At 36.2% G+C, this 22906-nt stretch overlaps 1 protein-coding gene across 2 annotated transcripts in view; it reads left to right on the forward strand.

Moving 5' to 3' along the window:
• The window catches only part of LOC121368228 (ribosomal protein S6 kinase-related protein-like), a 139986-nt gene extending 117869 nt beyond the window's left edge, over positions 1-22117 (forward strand). For both annotated transcript variants that reach the window (XM_041492866.1, XM_041492865.1), the window contains one exon: positions 21248-22117. In XM_041492866.1, coding sequence (XP_041348800.1) covers positions 21248-21307 — 60 coding nt within the window. In that variant the 3' untranslated portion in view covers positions 21308-22117. The remainder of the gene's footprint in view (positions 1-21247) is intronic.
• Positions 22118-22906: the final 789 nt, after the last annotated feature.

Genomic DNA, 22906 nt, shown 5'->3' on the forward strand with positions numbered 1-22906 from the left:
TTGTCCCCTCCTTTAACAAAATTATTATCAGTATACTGCAGTTCAATGTAAATGGCAATACACCGTCATAGTCTATTAATTTTATTAGTTTAGACATTGTTGATGACAACCGGAAAGAAGGGCGAGACATAAAATTCACTATCAATATTTATCAAACAATGATCTTTTTGAATGTTGATAATACGGTATTAGGACCATCCCAATATTAAGACCAATTTTAAAAAGTCCTGCCAATGGTAGCAATAATGGAGTTTCATTATACATGTATATAAATGAAGTATAATGATTTACTGACATGTAACACAAACTGTTGTGTAGGTGAAAGTGTAAGTGAAATATAAGTTAAGTATAAATAATTCAATAACGTTTAACAGACACTGCTGTACATGTATAATTGAAATAAAAGTGAAGTATAAGTGATTCACCCACATTCACTGGTAATTGCTGTCATTAAGTTTGAGCCTATTAGAGATCTTGTCTTCATGTTTATTAACTGATTAGGGCTGTTGATGTCCCACTTATAAAACAATGGCCAATTCTGCTTACGAAAATTGCCAATTCCACTTATAAAATGTGTTTTCCAGCTGAACTAAAATTCTGTTTAATTATCTTCAGAAATAGTCAGGTAAGGCGTTTGGACTGCTATGCATTTTCAGTGGTATTTAAGAAACATTCTTCCTTGATGTAAAGAAGCTAGTACATTGGTATATTTATTTAATATAATGGTACAAATATGACAGCTATTATCTATTGGTTGAACCATTCAGTCAGCTTTCATCAGGATTCAAAGATTACTGCCAAATTCAGGTATTCTGAAAAGACAGACAACTAATACCAATTAAAATTAAAATAAGATCATTAACAGGTAATTTTAATACATTATCAGCACATTGGGTAAAATATAAATAATTTTATGAAATATACAGGTACGTTAAGAACTTCAAATTTATGAAGGGGAATAAGTCTTAATTTCTGTTTAATTGATAATAAAAATACTCAAATTAATTTATAATAACTATAATTAACATGGATGTGTTGAACAGAAGTGGGGGTGGGGTGGTTATCAAGACACATATAACGAATGTCAGGCATTTAAAAAAAAAACATAGTTATAATAATAACACAGGAAGAATGAATTTTATTTGTGGTCATGCATTTTAAAGCTGCTGTCCCTGGAATATTTTTATTATTTAAGCATTTAGAATAGATGATTCAGTTCTGTTTGGTATATATAAGGTCCACCACATCGCTATAGTTTGGCAATGCTCACTTATCTACATTATCTAGGTCAACTACAAACACAATGGCCAGCTTTATTTTTCTTCATTTAGTGGGACGCCAGTAGAACTGGGACTTTACGTGATTTGCGCAGGCGCTGAGCTTCTCACATGATTTTGAACAAATTTAACTGTCTTGATTGAGAGGTTGTCTCATATCTCCAAAACATATTTATATCCATAGATATCAACATCTTTCCAAGGGTCGGTGGGGGATTTGCCTTGAAATTTTAACAGTGACCATCGGTTGGTATATGCATTACAAGTAAGGGGTTGTCAGTAATTATGTAAAGTTCTAGGGGGAGAGAAAGCGGGTGGTGTATTCGATTTATGTAACATTTATTAAGACTAAGTGTTATTTCTATTCATTACTTAGACCTAAAAAGGTGGGGTTTTTTTAATTGCGCTGTCGGTCTAGAATCGATCCCCATCGGCGGGCTCGTTCCAGCCAGTGCACCATGATGTATATAAAAGGCCATGGTATCTGATATCCTGTCTGTGGGATGGTGCATATAAATGATCCCTTGCTAAAAAACCCAAAATGTTGTGGGTTTCCAACTGGCAAGGCGCGTGTGCAGGGATTTTAGCGGGGTTGGGGGATATAGACTGTGTTGAGTGAAGTTTATATGGGGTCATGCTCCCCCACAAAATATTTTTCAATTTTGTTTAGCTTGGGCAGATAGGTGTTTCAATCCCCAATACCCTCCCCCTTCACTTATACCTGTTTCCTCTATAACATTTTATGTCAAAATTTACCAAATGTTTGACATCCAATAGCCGTGGATTAATAAATCAATATGCTCTAACATTTATGTCCTTAAACAAAACAAACTAACTTTATCCTTCCCAAACGAAAGAATATTCATTTGAATTTTTCGATTTTAACACTCGTAAAATTAAGACGTGAAAACGTTCAATGTCTGCCTTAAGCCCCAGTCACACTGTCAAGGATCAGGACGCCGAATTAGCCAAGGATACGATTCGACATCATTCGTGACAATCTGTTGTGGTCCGTAGTTGTCCGTATTAAATCCCTGATCAATCGTAGTAGTACTTGTATGTCCGTGAAAATTTTGAACATATGTCCGAAAATTCATCACGGATCGAACAACTGTAGTACAATCTTAATGATCCGTAGAAGAATGTAATAATCTATTCTAATCCGTAATAAACCGTACTTAATCATAGTAATCCCCGGCCTCAAGCCCCGGTCACACTGTCAAGGATCAGCTAGGACGCCGGGTTAGCAACGGATACGTTGCGGCATCGTTCGTGACAATCTGTTGTGGACCGTACTAAACTGTACCGATCCTTAGTGATCCGTAGTGACCGTTGTCAACTAACTCCTATCTTTAATAATCCTTGGTTTATTCATAAAAAAATGTAGTTAAACCGTGGTGCATCCGTAGGGGACCGTGGAAAGACCACTATCCGGGGTCATCCATGAGGTTTTCATCTGTCGTGGATCCAGCCAGACGATCCTTGACAATGTGACCGGGGCTTAGTATATTTTATTTAAAAAAATATACATGATCAATGTGTTATACAAACTAAACTTTGAATATTCTACTAAATCTTTATAAAATATTAATTCTGAAATAGGAATATACGATTGTCGATAATACGTTGTCAAGATCAAACCGGTTTTATCGAAAGACTAGTATCCTATCCTCAACCGAACGTTCTTCGAACAGCGCAAGATTTCTCCTTTCATTTTTTGAGATGACCCCTACAATTTCAAATCCATAAACACATGTGTTAACAGAAACTGACAACAGGCTGTCACTTGTGCTTTGCTGAGCAATGGCGGCACAGGCGACAAATTGAGCGTATACCTTTGACGATCTCCGTTGATAGCGAACACACACAAGTTTTTTAAAAGTGCATTTGAGCTTGTATTTCATATTTGTACATAATGTTATAATATGGTAACCAGAGACTGTAACTTTAATAAAAAAAAAAAAAAATCCTTGACCCTGCCAGCAGATCAGTTTATGGGTTTGAGTATGCATTTGAGTATGGCCCTTAATTGCTTAATCTCAGACATGATTTTGGTATAATAAATCATGATGTATTCTATTACATAGGCCTACCATTTGCAAGTAAAAATAAAAAGGTTGAGTGGACTTTGTAATTAAAGTAGTGGAATTTGTAAGGTAAAAAAAATAATAAAAAGAGGAAAGAATGTAGATAAAGTTTGGGCCATGCATTTCCCTTTATCCTAAAGGAACTGTATTTTATTATAGTTTAAAAAAAATTATCTTTAAGAATTCGGTATTTGATCAAAAGATGAAGTGTGGTTGGTTACTTTATATAAAATGCATGCATGAACTCTTGCATCTGTTTACAGGTGAACACTCAATCGAACATAGCCTAGGAATTTACCCAACCAAATAAAACCAAGCCTAGCCAAGCAATGAAAACAAAATGGTGGCCAAAGATGTTCGGATACATGTTTACATTTTGTAACTTCTTTTGATGCATCCATGTGCTTAATGTTTTAAATTATCAATTAAGCAGAAATGCAATGTCTGTATAATATTAACTAGGTAAAACAAGTGAGATAAAATATATACATTGTATATATACCCACAGAAACAAATTCCTGTGCACCAAATAATTGCATATAGAATATAATTTACTTGAAATCTGGTCATAAAAACTTCAGTAAATGAATGTCTAACCAGTCCCTTCGATATTTCAGTGGTGTCCTGTCAATTGCACAAGCTATTCATGCTTTGTGATCACAAATTGCATTACTAGCATTCTTGGTCACGTGCTCCTGTTTGACATCATTTTTCTTATCATTGGTCTCTAAATCTATTGTATGGATTCTCATCTCTCAGAAAAATACTTTTGTTGGTATCTAATTGTCGTCAATGTGATATCACGACTCTTAAGAAAATGAACTTCTTCAAATGATGGGTATGACTGAGGTTAGAATGGCATAAACGTTGTTGCTAGTCATTTTATTAGTGTTCATTGGTGTTCATCGGAACACTATGCAGTGTCTGTGGTGATGTTCTCGATAGTTTTGGGATTTTAGGGATCTTCCATGTTGAGGGAGTCAACACCTAACATCATGTTAACAAATCATCAATATCAAGCAGGTACACAAGGAATCATTTGGAAATGACAAGTTTAACATCCCAATACATCCTTGAGTAAAAGGAATGCTCGAGCAAGGCTTTTGGACTGGTATGCATATTGAACATTATTGCTTAATATCACCAAGTATATTATTATATTTAATTAATAAAATGATTAAATGTGATGGCTATTATATACTCTGTCAGAAAAGAAATGCATAGATGAAATATTTATGGAATTATCTCTTATAATACAAAGTGGCATAATTTCGTTATTTATGATCGTATCACAGTCAAATTTGACATGAGTATGTGACAATGTTCTTACTATAGACTGACGGCAGTGGAGACGTTTTGGTCACCAAACAGCATCGCACAAGGGCGCTGAAATAAGTACCTTGTGTGGCCACCAGCAGCAGCAATCACTGCACAACATCTCCTTGGCATAGACTGAATGAGTCTTTGAATCCGGACACGTGGAATCCTAGCCCATTCTTCCTGCAGTGCATGTGACAGTTGCAGAAGCGTCTGAGGCTCCGGGTCACGCTGGCGTACACGTCTGTCCAGTTCGTCCCATAGATGTTCAATAGGGTTGAGATCTGGCAATCTTGATGGCCATGGCAGCACATTAATGTTCTCATTCTGTAGGAAATCCATTGTTACACATGCCGTATGCGGCCTGGCATTGCCCTGCTGAAAGAGTTCTCTATGTCGATCCAAAATGGGAAGCATGTGACGGCAAAGAATTTCATCCCAGTAGCGTACAGCTGTCAGGTTGCCTTGTACGAACACAAGTCCACTTCTGCCGGTGTATGAGATGGCTCCCCACATCATGACACTCAGTCCACCGAATCTGTCAACTTGGGCGACGCAGTTGCAGTTCATTTCGGCATCTGTAAACACGTTATCGTCCATCACGTCGCTGTATAAGGAAATGTGACTCGTCGCTGAACCATACTCACCGCCAGTTTCCCAAGTTCCACCCCAGTACATTCGTGCACCAGCGAACACGTAAATGTCGATGTTGACGTCGCAGGACGGGGCCAACATACGGTCTCCTAGCCCATAAACCAGCTTCTCGAAGTCGGTTCTGTACGCATGGTTTGTGCAAACACCCTTCTCAAACCAGGTATGCGTCCAGCAGTGTTCGTTGCTGTGGCAGTTCGGTGACGCAAGTGCAGAACCCGGATGTAGCGATCTTGTGCTGCAGTTGTTATGCGAGGTCTTCCACTCGTGGACCGGTCTTCAGCTGATTGAAACTGCTGGTACCTGTCCTAGAGACGTGAAATGGTGCTCTGATGGACGTTCATGTGGCATGCGACTGCTGACTGCAATTCGCCTAACTGGAGGCGGCCTATTGCAGGCTTAGTCTTGGCATCTTGTAACTTGTCTACGTTGAAATGGAAATGAGGCATCATTGCGAGCATTTGCAGCTTTAAATACCCATTACTACCACAATCTTTTCCCCCCCGAGTTTCACGTGCATTCGCCAAAAATCTGACTATTTCGTGCCGATTTCCTGCAATTGTTGCACAATGTGCCACAACGTGCGTTAAATTTGTTTTAGGGTACATTTTGGCATGCTGTCCCATTCCAGGAACATTAACAAACATGGTCATTCAGCAACATTGTACAAAAAACCCCAATATTTTGTAAAATCAAACACTTTTCTTCTTTCCCTATCACCTGTGTATATAACAGGCCCAGCCATTTCGTTCCATCGCAGTGAATACACCCTCCGATGAACTAATGGTTACGTAATCAGGGGTAGAAATTAAGAAATATTTTCACTGGCCCTGAGGATTAGTAGCTGAGGAAAGTTACTAGTCCCCAGGAAAAATCACTAGTCCCCCCCACCCCATCCCCACTTTATTATCCAGTTTGAGAAGACGAAACCTATATGGGATTTGTAAGTTGTTCAAGGATTGAACACACAGTACTATGTTGCCTGTATTTTATTTTTAATGGTACAAATATAATGGACATCCATAATAAAATGAATAAAAGTCAAGTTTAAAATGTGCCACAAAAGCGGCAGCAAAGGGTGGGATATTTACAAAAAATAATAGCAATTATAATATTAAATTAATTTAAGTCATAAAACTCTTTATCTTTACTGTTACTGAATTATTTTATTCTGTCCTAATACACTCGGATGTCCACTGGTAAACTCAGAACTCTCCACTCGAGACCTTTGGAAGCAGTTAGTTAAAATCGATCTATGCCAACATGATCTATTACAATGCGTTTAATTAAAGACTGTATTTATTACCGACGAAACGAACACACACACCAACACACACACACACACACACCAACACACACACACACACGCACACACACACACACACACACTAAAAACATTTTGAATATCTGAATTTGGAAACAAAAATCAGAAAGTTCCGATTATGTTTGCAGTAAATATCCGGATTTATCGAGACCAAACGAAACTGTGATACTTTTGAATTTGTCAATCTGTTTGTATGTTTAACAGGTTTCATTGCCAAAATAGTTTGACTGTCCGCATTTGACTGTCCGTAAAAAAAATTGTTTCAGGTAATATGGCCAAAAAAAGTAGGGTGGGTAGGTAGGATTTTTTTTTTTTTTTTTTTTTTTTTTTTTAGTTCAAAGAAAGGTTACCCTACCTTAAAGGGACACACCCTAGTTACGGCTAGTTGTTAACCATTACGGTGTTGTTTTTCGCTATTAAACCCATTTTTTCACAAATAAAATTGCACTTTACTTACCGTTTATTATTTAGAATATACATTTCCATTCACCTGAAGTGTTTTTTGGTAATCCTGGTAATGCTGGTGTTTGTAATACCACAAAATACATTTTTCATATTTCTTAAAAACGGACACACGTTTGAGAAAAAAACATTGAGCAGACAAGGTCTAATCTATTTTTAGAGGGGATATTTCCATTTCAATGTCACAGACGTTGGTATACCACGTGACCGTTATCATTTTGGTTCAGTTTGTTTTCTCGTGCACGGTTCGCGCAATCAACATCCGATTTGTTGTTGTTCATTTGTGAGATTTTTCTTCACAGTTCGTGAACATTTTCAGTAACAATAAAGTTCAGACAAGTAAGTGTCTCAATACAAAACGTTACAAACCCTTAAAACCAATAATTTTGCTAAGTCTTACGATATCTGGAGAGGGGATACAACCAGGACAGAACAGTTGGAACATGTCCAGGAGAGGTGAAAGAAACACCCCCCAAGTCTGTGAAATTTGTCATGACGTAGGCATTGTTGTGCTTCGAGCGACATCTACCGGTGACATCAAAATACTAACTTTCAAAATTATTTCAAGCAATTGGGACATGGGGATTCCCATGGTATTTATCGATATAAAACCTGCTTTTTCACTCCATTTGATAAAAATGTGATCTAAGTGTGTAACTTTTACAGGTTTGTAGATTAACCAAATTATAATTTATTTTCGCTGGATGGAACTAGGGTGTGCGGCTTTAAATATGTTTGCCAGAGAAAACTCAGTCTCAAGATGAAAGACATGAAAGCAAGCTGTCTGAAAAATCTTAGTTTACTCTTTGCAGCCAGAAAGAAATAAAAACAATCTCACTGTCAATGTCAGTTTTAAGTTTCACATGTCATTTTCAAAAGACAGGAAAACCAAAAAAGTTCAAACTATTCCTTTCACCAATAAAAGTCAGTAGATGACTGCACAGAAACTTCACAGCTTTGTCCAGTTTTGTCAGAGGATGACTGCACAAATTTGTCCAAGTTGGTCAATAGATGTTTGCACAAAAAGTTCACAGATTTATCCAGTCAGTAGATGACTGCACAAAAACTTCACAGATTTGTTCAACTTGTATTGGAAATAACAAAACAATACTAATTTTGTGTGCAATTTACAAATCAATCGGCTTAGAAATGAATAACTTGTAGTAAATTTCATAGTAATAAAAAAGGCGTTCCTAGCCCGAGTACTCTGACTGTAAGAGAGCTAGACGGACATTTGGACATAAATAATGAGAGCATGTTTATGTTCAAATGTCCGTCTAGCTCTCTTACAGTCAGACTACTCGGGCTAAGGCGTTCCCTGTGGGACGGACTTATAGTTTTAATGTTTATTAGCCTATTGAACGGACCCATGCTAAAATCACCCAAATTAATTTATTCCCAATTAATTGAAACACTAAAATAAATGTGAACTATTTAATGTTTGTGGTTATTCTTGAATATTCCGTTTATTTAATTATTACCCATGCTCAGCAGTTGATAGGCCTGTCTACATCACTGGCGTAGGAAGCGGGGAAGGGGGTACTTTGTAGCAGCATCGATGGTTTATATATTAATTTTATACGTGTGTGTACCCACCCACCCCACTTTTTGGTATCTTCCTACAGGCTACACCCGTGTATATTAAGAAATTCTGGGTACTAGGCCTAAGCAGTAGCCAACAACGAAAATTGTACCACGTCTTCTTCAAATGACCTTCACCTTTGCATGCGGTAAAAAACGCGATGACTTGTAGTCTGTGCATGTGGTATCGAGAAATCCTTGATTGTTTTGTTGAGATCGCACGTTGTTGTTTTTGGAAAATAAACCTACAATGTATGAGATGACTGGAGTTACGATAATACGATATATTTTCCTCTATAGGCCTACAGTATTTAGCAGTTTGTAATAAAAGCCGTTTAATCGCCACACACGTTACCGTACTGTCATGCGATCTCGTGTGTCACCAATTACCGTGGTACCTAATAAGAGCACGTGTTATTAACAGTGTTCTACACTCAGTTTTATAACTTACTCTTCTTTAGCTAGTGGACAAACAAAATTTACTAGCCAAGCTTGAAATGTTACTCGCCACAGTGCGACACTACTCATTTTGTATCATTTATGAATGTGTTGTAAGTATCTGGATTGTTTTCGCCAAATTACTAAAATCAACGATGAGTTCTGAATTGTACCGACAATTAATACGGAATTCACAGTGATCAATCGGACAACTTCGTAAATACTGAAATGTTCCGACTGCACAATAATGTCAACAAATGTCATTTGTTTTCGCTGCTAGGACTCTGAACGCACATGGCAAATAATTTAATACTTAGACGTTTTTGGAGTCAGTCGCCAGATGACGACGATAATAAATTCAATCAGTCGCCACGCCAACATTTTGGTCGCAACGTAGAACACTGGTTAATGATTCCGATTTTAAACAAATTAGTTATGCTCATATCCATTCAACGTCCAGGCATGTCTAGTCTGGGTCCAGTCTCTAACAACGCCAATGATTGGGTCCAGGGCATGGCGTAAGAAGGTGCCAAAAAGTGGGGTGGGGGTGTATAAAAACCATCATTGCTGCCCCCCCCCCACAGGCCTCTCAACCTCCATTTAACACACACACTGACGTGTAAGAGTTATCCTACTTGTCGATCCGTGACCACAACTTCTCTGTGCGCTTCCCCCTACCCCAGCAGAAAAAAAAGAGTTCAGGGTCGGTGGCAAAATTTAGGGTCGGTCGGGTGACCGGAAACAAACGATTATTTTTTTTTTACCTAAGAGAGAAAAATACTATAATCCCATTTCGTCCTGTTAATGCAAATTGAAATATATTTAGTTAAATAGTTTATTATATTATCAAGTCATTTATGTTGTTTTACAAGTCCGGTTAATCAAAGGGAAGTGCCTTGTTGTAAATTACTGCATTTGTTTACACTGTGCATACAGGAGTTAGTAGGAGCTGATTGTCACTTCCCAACTAGATTCCCAACAAAATGACTGTCCCCAGTTAACAAGAATAATCACTTTTTTTTTTATGAACTCTAAAAAATTTCATTTCTTAATGGGGTATATACTACCAAATCAAATCCCATAGACGACAATAGTAACATATGTGGCTAAAACTCTTACCTACAGTGTATCAATTGACATAAACGCCACAGATATAAATACTACCACCCCTCACAGCATTCTGCCCGCGCTTGGTCGGCCTTGCCAGCACTCGGACATGCCCGACCACCACTAAGCTCAAGAAGTGCTTTTTTTTTAATCACCAGGCATTAAATAATTCTTTACTTTCACCATGAAACAGTTTAAAACAATTGTGACATACTTTCCGCAACTTTAAACAAACACGCGTCATAACCGACTATGCCATGTGCGTTACATTTACTGTAGTATCTCAGACAGCTGCGAGTGATGCTGCAATCACCTGCTATTCTATGCGCATGCGCTGATCCAGCTGATATAAAACGACATGAAACGATCTCATGAACAAGCGGGCATAGGTCCGCTAAGCAAGTTCTTTAGGTGAGAACAATCCCATGGGAATATAAGTAGTCTCATGATTAAAATGAATAGCATTTTGTTCCATTTATGAGGCTGAAATCTTACAGCTAGCTGGCCTACTTGGAATTAAGCCCACCACCGAGACCTATCGTCTGTCGTCTGCTCGACTGCTGCGCTTCATCCACATGACACAGAAATCCTGCGTATCTGACGCAATATTTACCTAAAATGCTCCCAACTAAAATCTGTGTGCGTCATGGTTGACGGAAAATATTTCCAATGTCAATCGATGTTATATTATTTTTTTTTTATTCATAAAAACCTAACGATTACAAAGTTCAAAATGAAAATAGCCAAGCGGTTCCCAACCTTATCAATACGTTTAACGTAACTTAGTGTAAAAACCAGTGACTGATGTAGTGTGTTTGTTGTCTAAATTTATATCATCGCAACAATGTCGAAACTGCGGTCTGTATACGAATATCAGATAATAGTTGACAAGCCACGAGAAAACACCCTTATTTGATAAAAAATGGCATGAAATGATCAGTACTATCAGTTTTGTTTCATCATAATTTTCGGCATTAACTACAGTTTTAAAAGTGTTACTATTGCTATATTTTTTTTTAATTATTCTTCAAATTACACACACCTTAAGAATATTAAATGTCCTTTAAATTAATATAATGTTTATAATTTTAAAAATCTGTTACCATGGTAACCATTGCAAATTGGGTAACTGCCAAAAAAGTGAAATTGAAGCAGGTTTACTTTTACCAAAATCATTGAATAGTGTTATTATAATCCTCTGTCTGTTAAACAGACCCTTATACAACAAGAATGCATCTGATTAATATTAAGGTCCTGAGGTCAAAGGTCATGTACATAGTTAATAATGAAAACAGATTGGATTACATACTAAATCATTTAAGAAATTTCTTCAAACATCTTACTTACGAAGTTCAAACTAGGCAAACTAACTAATGCACATATTACTTCGTAGGTCATAGATTATCAGGTCAAAGTTCAAGGTCACACACAAAAAAGAGAATTATTGGGCATTTCTAACAAAAACAGTCACAACTGTTGGGCATTTCTCACAAAACTTCTTACAAAAATTGTTAAAGAAACTGACCTAAAACTTCTATGCATCACCAATCTATATTTTGCTTTTGGGGTCACCAGGTCAAATGTCAAGGTCACAATGAATAGAAAGAATCAATTGTCAATGTATTTCTTATAGAACCGTTTAATTAATTGACCTTAAACTTCTAATTTATGAACTTGAAACTATGCAAACTAACTAATGCACATATTACCTTGTAGGTCATAGATTATCAGGTCAACGGTCAAGGTCACATACAAAAGGCAATTGTTGGGCATTTCTAACAAAAAAGAAACAATTGTTGGGCATTTCTGACAAAACTTCTTACAAAATTGTTAAACAATCTGACCTAAAACTTCTACTATGCAACACTGATCTATATTTTGCTTTTAAGGTCACCAGATCAAATGTCAAGGTCACAATGAATAGAAAGAATCAATTGTTAATGTATTTCTTATGGAACCGTTCAAGAAATTGACCTGAAACTTCTACATCACAGGGCACAATATTTAACGCGAACCGCCGTTCTGTTCGCGTGTCGGTTACGCAAAATTAAATTTACGCGAACCGCAAACTGGTTACGTCATGACCTGTAAACGTTCAGAAATTAAAACTTGCAAACTTCACGATTACAGGACGTTTAATCACGCAGACATACTACTAGTATTTCGACAAATGTTTTAGGCTGAATTTTAGATACTTCATGCGCACGTTATATTTCAACAGTTGTAATTTGCAAACAGTCTAAAGTAAATGTTCAGTATAGAGTCAGTAAATGTTCAGTATAGAGTCGAGCCAAACATTTTAAAGAAATGTGCTCAGACCGTTAGGGATGGCTAAATTATCTGCTGCTATTTTATCTCTAAAGGAATATATGTAAACATAATATTGGATTGCCTATAAGTTTACATATGTTAAAAACAGTTTTAACGTAAACAGGACTCCAAAAGTGTCACAAAAATTGAAAAATACTAACATCGCATAATGAGCAAAACAAAACAAAACAAACATTTGGAACGTCACTGTAGCATAGAAGTACCATCGATAAAGTGAAAGTAGCGTAACCAGCGCAAAATGAAAAAAGGAATCCCTTCAAATAATTATGTATCTATTCCAAAGGCGTAGCGCCCATTACGCACTGTACGCATGTGCGTAATGCAAAAACATAATAGGTCGAGGCTGTATGTAATTGTTCTATAAAATATCCTCTTAAAATTGACTCGAAAAAAGATAGAAAAATAAATGCCTCCGAAAAGGTTCAGAATGCATCTATAGCTGTTGTGAGTTTCAAAATTTTCACAGGGGAGAGGCTTTCCGAATTCCCTGGCTCGGGCACGCCTTTGGCGTGCGTAATGCTAAAAAAAATTCTGCTTACGCCCCTGTATTTTGTTTCAGTACTGGGGTTGATATTCTGTTGTTTTATAATATTGTTAACTTTAGCAAGCATTAAAGACATATTGTTTTGGTAAAATGTTTTCTTTTGTATTTGTTTTTAACTTTATGTTTGAGCTAAAAACTATGTATTTAAAATATAATTTCAACATAATTTTGAGGAAACCAATCAGGTAACCCACGGGTTACGCAAATATAATTCACGTACCCGAACAATTGGTTACCTAGGTAAAAACCACGTGAACCGACTTCCGGTTACCTCAGATTTAGAAATATTGTCCCCTGCATCATGACCATTATGCTAAGCAGATCCATATTTTGCTTTCTTTCGGGGTTACAAGATCAAAGGTCAAGGTCACAGTAAAAGGAGACAAATTGACAATGTATTTCCTACAAAATGTTTAACAAACTAACATTAAACTTCTACTTTATGACTTTAAATTAGACTGTTCCATAACAATCTAGCTTATGGGGGTCGCTCGGTCAAAGGGCAAGGTCATATTTTGCTCATCGTGTCACTACCAAACTATTCAACAAACCAGCAGGGGGTGGAGGGCACAGAGTCATGCCCCCAATTAAACCTTTTTTTTTAACTTAAATTTTATAAAATTATACACACATATATACATAGTTATTCACCCCCACCCCACCCCCATGTAACAAACTGACCTCAATTGTCTGCTGCATGACCTTAGTGCTAGACAGCCACATATATTGGGTTTGGGTCAAAGGTCAAAGTTACTTACATAAAAACAAAAAAATCAAAGTAGGTTTTTTACAAACCATTCAACAGATACCACTATCACGTGCTAAATGAGTTTAAGTCATTATCAGTAAAACATGTACATTAGATTTCTATGTATTGCTGTTAAAATCATTGAATGAATGAATGAATGTTTAACGACACCCCAGCACAAAAATGCACATCGGCTATTGGATGTCACAAATCATTGAGAACAAACATCACAAAATCCTCATGTAAAGAGTAGTTTTAAAACGACTTTTAAGGCTACAGAGTCAAATATCAAGGTCACTGTACATAATTTTGTAAAAGAAGGTTTCTACATGATTTTACTGCAATCTATCTGACATGTTCATCTAAAACCTGTAACACGAGTATGGACAGGCTTCACTAAGATCTTTAGGTGCAGGTCACTGCCAAATAATGTTTTTATTTTTATTTATTTTTATTTTTAACTTTTTTTTTTTTTTTATATAGTGCATATTAAGCTTGTTTGTACTAAGAAGTGTATTATTATGTAGATCAAACTCATCAGATACAACACCAAACTCCTGAGCTCTGTATAATAATACATTTTGTAAATTGAACCCAATTATTGTAATACATTTCCAATGGGTTGACCTTATATTGTAGTATATGCATTATGAGATGGGATAAGGGCCGTTAAAAATTTGGGTAATAACAAATATCAGCATTACGTTAATGTTGAATGGTCCTTTGTTGATCTTTGAGGGGCGGGACGATGCCCAGTGGTAAAGCGCTCGCTTGATGGCGGTCAGTTTGGGATCGATCCCCATCGGTGGGCCCATTGATCTATTTGTCGTTCCAGCCAGTGCACCACGACTGGTATATCAAAGGTAGTGGTATGTGCTATCCTGTCTATGAGATGGTGCATATAAAAGATCCCTTGCTACTAATGAAAAAACTGGGTTTCCTCTGACACTATGTGTCAAAATTACCAAATATTTGACCTCCAATAACCGGTGATTAACATACCAATGTGCTCTAGTGGTATCGTTGAACACCCCCCCCCCCCCACCTTTTTGTTGATCTTTGTGGCAAGTCAACAATAAGCAATGCAAAATCTTGCACTTTTAATACCCCGCTCTCTCTCACCCTCACAATAAAATATAGAATATCAGGTTTTTACGTTTTGATAATGTAGTTATTTGGCGGGATTTTGATAACAGTGTAACAGGCCACAATAATTCTGAATCAAAGATACTATTGTAGTAAATCTTAAGGCAAAGATGAATTTTATTTGTAGAATGCAGGAAATTGCATTTCAAGTCATCTAGTTTTCAAAGTTTACGAGGGAGTATACCCTGAAACCCCCTAAAAATGTTTTTTCCACCCTCAATCTGGTCTTCCCCCCCCCCCCCCCCCCAATGTCTACTTGATTCCGCGGTGCCTGGCAAAATGTGTCGAATGGCCCCATTAGTCAATCGTAAATAATAAAGTAATATTGCTGGTCGGTAAATGTACATTTTTGACTGGATCGATACGTAATCTAATAGCTCAAGTCACCTCCAGCCCTCCCCTTATTGATACTGATATGTAGGCCTAGTTCCCCTACATGATATGTAGTTCCCCTTCATATCAGCTAGCAATTTAATGGCGCTGAGCAGAACTATTAACCATGTGCAAACACGCACGTGCTGTTCGACACACGACTTTACATAATGAACACGGACATTACTTCAAAAATAGGAAGTTGCACATTTTAATTAGTGTTTTTACTTAATTTACAACTACTGTAATAACTACTTTTAACTTACAAAGACGTTATCAGAACAATTTTTTTTTTAAATAAATAATAATAATATGAAGAAAAAAGTATGAAACATACACATGTACATGTGTATGCACACCTAAACTTGCACAGAAAATATCGCATTGAATGTGTTGCCGAAGATCCCAAATGACGTGTTAACGAAAATGGTTAAATCAAAACAAAAAGTAGTATTCTTCTACCAAAAATGTATTATATCGGACAATGTAGGCCTATTACTAAAAACTACGATACAACAGACTGTATCGAAACAAGATACACCTAATTTGCATATCCAGGTCAGACTTCTTTGTCATGTGATTATCCATTTAACTGTCGGTCGGAAAGCCCGAAACCACGGAAACTAAATGTTTTCGATGTGAGTTTTATTTTAATCTAGTGTTCATCATTAAAATAATTTATCTTGGGTGTCAAATATTATTTTGACAACCTTTATAAAAACGAAACTACTTTTATCAGTTAGCGATGTCAATGCGATGGATTCATTTGAAGAATATAAAAATAAAATGGAACAGAAAATTTTATCCCACGTTAGGGGATTATTTCCAAAAATCTTTATTCTTTTTTCAAATCTCTTTAAATCTTTATTAAAATATAATAACAAAACTTTGTATCGGTTTAGGCACGCATGCAGGGTAGGGTTCCAGTGTGGAAACCCCTCCGTATTGAAGGAAATTTTTCTCTCCCTCCTCCCCCCCCCCCCCCCCCCCAATATATTTTTCCGGGGCATGACCCCTAAAAACTGTGTGACATGCTATGTTGGGATTTTGTGATTGGTTCCTAAAATTGAGGAAGTTCAAAGCAATCCCCTCTGCAGTCCTGTCGGCCTTCCCAAACTTCTGAGAATACATAACCTACCGGTAGTTTCGTTTAATGTAAGAGTGATTTGATGGGAGTTGGGGAGAGAAACAGTATCGAGCGTAAATGCAGGTCACCTTTATTAGTGCAACAAAAAAAATTCTTATTATTATTTATTTCTGTTTAGGCAATTCATCTTTGTGAATAGCTATATAGGCCTGTAAATCACATGCAAAATTACTGCATTACCATACCATCAAGTTTAGTGATGTTTTATGAAGTACAACAATAATAACTTGATGATTTAATAATACATGTACATCCAAACAAAAACAAACAAACAAAAAATTAAAAAGAAGGAAAGAAGAAAAAACCCAAACCCAAAAGAAAAAGAAAACAACACAACACAACACTAATATTCATTGATATGTTAGCGCTACTGACATCTTTCGTAATAAAAGGAAGTGGTACTTGTGCTGTCAAATGATCCATTTTTGTAATAAATATCAACTGCTTTATAACATCAACAAATCATATTTTTTTAATTGATTGGGAAAGAGGAAACAATGACATCACGTGATCAGCTGTCGAAAATGGCGCGAATGTCCTTTTGGATACCAGACGTCGTCAGGTCATTATAGTAAAACATGTTCCATATAACTACGCTTGAGTAATATTTCGAAGTGAAAATACACTGTTCTAGTAATTCTGGTGATATAGCAATGTACAGTGAAACCCCTCAATACCGGACATCCATGGGACCAAGTAAAATGTCCAGTTTTCAGAGGTGTCCGGTTTTCAGGGGTCTGCCTGGACGGAAATACCTTCCGTTCTCCATAAAATAGGGAAAGTGTTAGTGTTTTAAAACAAGAACAACAAATAGGTTGAAAAATGGTGCATTTATGAGCATTTAGACAACTAAAATCATCCATGGGAGTAATATTGAATAAAAAATACATTAAAAAGTCCACAAATTGTCAATCAATCGATAAATCAGCCTACGTTGAGAAACGTATCCATCGATGTCTGTTGTCTTTCACATCTGTGTTTAACAATGGTTGCCTGCGTTAAACTTTCTAATTCCTGTACATGCAATAGGAAATGTTCATCTTTCTGTATTGCAAAGTCGTTTAAAATCTGAAGCATGTTCAACACGTCAGGATAGCTGAGATCGTTTCCCGGAACAGATACATCTTGTTCGGATTCGTTGTCGTTTCCGTAATTGGGTATTTCGTCCCCTCGGAAGTTGGCCTCTAGTTCTCTCTCCCGCTCGTTTGTGCAGTCTTCAATCGGCACGTCATCGTCGAAGCTGGTCAAGATGTCAGTGTCCACGTCGGCAGTGATGAGTTCGCGTGCTAGTCGTGATAACGGAATGTCGTCGTCGTCATCGTCTTCAAGCACCGATTCATCGGTCGGCGAGAAACCAGCGACGGAGAAACACTTGCTGATCGTACTCGGCTTCATTTCATTCCAAGCCCGTGAAATCCAGTGAATAGCGTCCAATCAATCAATGTGTTTACAGTAGTTAACTCCATACCAAAGCTTGCGATCAGTCCTTTTAATTGTTTATTGTCAAGTTGCTAATCTTGCCTGCTGAGCGGTACCTGTACTGTATGCAGCAGTGATTACACTGATAACAGCGATCTCGAGCATGCGCATATTGCACTAGCCATCGGTGTTCACAGACAGTTGGGCGCCATATTGATTGGTATCGGTTTGATCGTCCAGTTTTCAGGAGTAGGATTTACACTAAGTTGACACATTGGGACCGAATTGTTTGTCCGGTGTTCAGTTTAGAGGGGTTTCCTGTTTAGAGGGGTAAAATATAGTGTTAAAAGATGTGTAAACGTCCGGTTTTGAGGGGATTCCGGTTTACAGGGGGTCCGGTGTTGAGGGGTTTCACTGTATAATACATTTCGTTGTAACATGTGGGTAGGCCTACACTGAGAAATAAAAACTGCAACATCATAGATTAAAAACAAACACATCTTTATTTTTTATAAATTTGCAATAAACACCGATTCTCAGTGTCAGTTTGAGGATTTTATGCACCTATTATCCATTAACGTTTTCATATGTATATGTATACACGTCTGCAGCACTCTACAGGTTAAATTACTAATTGCCAGTATGTGTTGGTGGTCCAGGTATGCATCTATCCAACACATAAGGCTCCTATTTGACTTCTCTTCCCCTTTAAAAACAGCGTCATTGGAATGATCAATGATGTTCTTATAAACACAAACAATAGGCCTACAAATACGGTAACATCATTTTCCATAAAATATTCATTAGAGGGGTGGTAGTATTGTGTTCATTGATATGCTGCAGGTAGAGTTTTAGTCACATATGTTACTATTGTTGTCTATGGGATTTGATTTGGTAGTATACACCCATATGAAATAAAGTGAAGTTACAGCCGTGGCAAACAACCGACCAACCAAATGTCAGTCAGTAGTTACAGAAGCAATCTGCACACTGCAATTATGGAAAAAAATATTGCCCCGTATATTGTGACGACCCTGGAATAGAGGGTGTGTTTGTAAATGGCCATAATTACTAACTATGAAGGCAAAAGATCACCAACAAGATTGAAATTCAACAATATTTATTTAGCAATAACCTCAAAACACATACAGAGTGGAACTGTATGCTCACTGATTCATTTAGTAATAAAATTCACATGAATAATTAAATAAATTTGACTAGTTTACTTTCAGGCTATAAAATAATATACCACAATTCTTATATACCTTAAAAGACTGAGTCTTATTCACCTGGGACAAGTAAGTCACTCTATAATAATTATTACGAATATACTAAGTCCCCAATGTTATAATATATAGTCTAACTTTGAACCAAAAATGTCAACAACTGCAAGAATATACACTTCAAATACTTTGTTTGGTTACATACATGTAGACCTATTTCTACTGCATAGGCATCTCTCTATCTCTATCCCTCTCTATATAATATGCATTAAACTTTGCCACATAAAAACCACAACACCCAGGGAATACACCTTTTCTGTGTAATGGGTGCTGTCTATCTCCCTAAATTCTATTAATAATAAATGCCGAAAATAATACCCTTTAATCTTTATTAATTATCTAATCATTAAAGTTGTGAGTTTGGTCTCTACAAATTATCCCAATAATATTCACAACTGTAAAACCCGTATAATTTAGTATTCTATAAATAAACCCAACCCACCTATCGGGGCGAATGATTGACCAAAATTGACAAATCATTGCAGGATCCATATTTATATCCCCGCTAAAATCCAGCAATACTGGTTAATATCCAGCACTGCAGAATTAAGCATTCCGCAGATCGGAATATACATTCTGCAAAGTGGCGTAAAATCCAACAGTGCAGAGTACAATCCTGCATTGCAGAATTTGTAAATTCTGCAGTGCTGGTTAAAAACCCAATGATGTCATCTACTACTGGATAACATCATTAGGCCCTACAAGCCCTACACCTTAATTACTATGCTACAATGAGAACCAAACAATACAATTAAGCCTATATATACAAATAAATATAAATTAGTAACATGTCAGATATAAGTTGCATTAGTAATATCTGAAATAACTAATATTTACCTAAACTACACAGCGTAGCAGACATCAAAAATAGCAGTGACAGATACCCAGAAATAACACAGAAATCCAGAACGAGGCTCGTACAAAAGCGTGGCTTCAATCTTTTACATTTGTGGCTGTAAAAAAAATGCCAATTTAACAACTTAATAACACATGACAAGGTAAGTTATCTGTGACTACTGATAATATAAACACTAATGATTAGTATATAGAGGATAATAAACGAGTTACCAGTTATTATCAAATTCATGTCCCGAGTGAAATAATTTTTAGTTGTCACGAGCTTTAGCGAGTGACAAATGAAAATTATTTCACGAGGGACATAAATTTGATAATAATTGGTACTGAGTTTATTATTCTATTTATTACCTCAGCGATTTTTTCTCTAAAAGCCTTTATTTCGACGCACATGCATGAAGGCCAATCTGTATAGGAACGATGTAAACCACTTTACGCACTGTTCTGAGAATTACTATAACATTGTAATTTAATCACGTTCATAGATAATTTTAAAAAACACAAGTTCTCTTTATTCTGCTTCCAAATCTATAATGAATTGCATTAAAATGACATTTTGTTATTAATTTAACCCCAAAAACAGAGACCTGTAAAGGCAAACTCTTTAAACTACATGACGTCATTTTGTTGTGTTTGTCAAATTGTGTTGACGTCATATTTAGTACCAACAAAGTCATTTGTTTGTAAGCGTCAAATTGTCCAATAGTATTGTTCGTTAGACCATTGCAGAATATTTTGCACTGAAAAAATATGGAAAATATTTTCCCAGTTATGAGTGACTGCTGGGGTAATAAATAAATGTTATACGATAAACAAGGCCTTGTTTTATTGTCCCATCGCATAGAATTGTGCTGTTCAATGTAAACAAATATAGACTTCGATGCACGTTGGCGCTAAAACAAAACGGACTTGAATTATAGCTTAATAATTTATCGAAATAATTTACTGGCAATATTGTAATCCCGGGTTCTCACAATATTTGAGCCCATATGGGTAATAAAAGGATATCTTTATAATATTTGACAGAATAGTAAGATTTTCTTTTGAAAGATGTAGAAATCACTGGAATTCCAGTTTACTGAGGAGTTTCACTGTAATTACATTACAAATTATTCCAGTTTTGATTTGCGCACTAACTGACCTGTGTTTTTATTCCAGTTTGATGGATTGAACTTCAGATGGAACCTGCCAGATGATACTGTTCCAGTGTTTGTATGACAGAGAACCAGCATAGTATTTGCATTTAGGGGACTATAGATTTCCTGTCCGTCTGTCATTCCCACATATTGTTTTCTGGATGTTGTTTCCACAGTGCCTCAAGATACTGAGCTGACATTTTGCATATAGCTTTATCATGTACTGTTACACAGGATTCTTACGCATCCTGGAAATCCTGGAATGTCCATGAATTTAAAAAAAAAAAAAAAATCCAGACCTGGAATGTTCTGGAAAGCATTAAATTTTATTGTGTCCTAGAAATGTCCTGGAAATATAGTCCAGAAATTTGGGTTTATTTTTTTCACATCTTTACTTTTGTTGTCCTCATAACCTTTCTAAATTCAGACTACTATTTGTTATAAAAACATTCGTTGATTGAACATTTCATGTCCTGGAAAAGTCCAGCAATTGTCCAGGAATTACAGATCATTTGACTTTCATGACGATTTGCCTATTTTTGTTTGACAATTATGGCCCTTGAATTTAGGAGATACATGTACGTAAATTTGTTGGGACCAGTAGGGGATATGTACTTTCAGAAGTCTTGTTCACAATACATGTATTTTTTACATACCAAGCTCTGCATCATGTAGTTCACAGTTGCGTGTGTGTGTGCGCATGTGTGTGTGTGTGTGTGTGTGTGTGTGTGTGTGTGTGTGTGAAAACTTTAAAAAACTAAACAAACATTTAAATTGTACTTGTGAATTAGTTCAGCCATTGTTTTATTTAACAAGCAATATGATCTATTTATTATTTTGTGTGGATTTTGTTTTTACTTTGTTAATTTGTATATTAAAATGTAAATATTTATTATGTATGATTTTGTAAAGAATTAGGCATTATAGCTACAGTTAAACTGACAGAAGAGAGTGTTTGTATGTCTAATGCAGGTTCTTACACGTCCTGGAAATCATGGAATGTTCTTGAATTTTGTGATTTTAAAATCCGGGTCTGGAATATCCTGGAAAAAACAATAAATTTTATTGTGTTCTGGAAATTTAGGCCAAAATATTTTGTGGTTTATTTTTTTTTTTTGCATCTATTTGTTATAAAAACATTCATCGATTGAACATTTCATGTTCTGGGGAAAAAATTTCCTAGAATTTTATATTTTTTCAAGTGTAAGAACCCTGTAATGTAATATGTGTACTTACCAGTTAATCAATTTAAAATACAGTATAACCATCCAAATGCTTATATTGGCAAACACATGATTTATTTTCAAGTCATGAATTGGGTAATTGGCTTTACATGACTGACTTGTCTTTCAGTGGCATTTTTGTTTAAATTGTGTGAGATTGTTTTTTACTTAGAGCATTTAAAAATGAAACAGTATGGAACGTATATAGTTTTTCATTATGGTGCACCAATTTTGAAAAAAAATATTTTTTGTTGTGTTGTGTTTAACTGTTCACAAACTAGTAAATGTTCAGTTGTATCATCTTAATCCACATTTTAAAGGTAGGGTCAACTCAAACAAGAGCCTTATGTGTTGTAAAAATGCTTACCCGGACCACCCATACGTACTGACACTTTAACAAATGAAAAACGCATAATTTTAGAGTTACTAAAAAAACATGATTATTCCTGCTAACTGGG

Source organism: Gigantopelta aegis, chromosome 3 (genome assembly GCF_016097555.1).
Source record: "Gigantopelta aegis isolate Gae_Host chromosome 3, Gae_host_genome, whole genome shotgun sequence".
Classification (NCBI taxonomy): domain Eukaryota; kingdom Metazoa; phylum Mollusca; class Gastropoda; order Neomphalida; family Peltospiridae; genus Gigantopelta; species Gigantopelta aegis.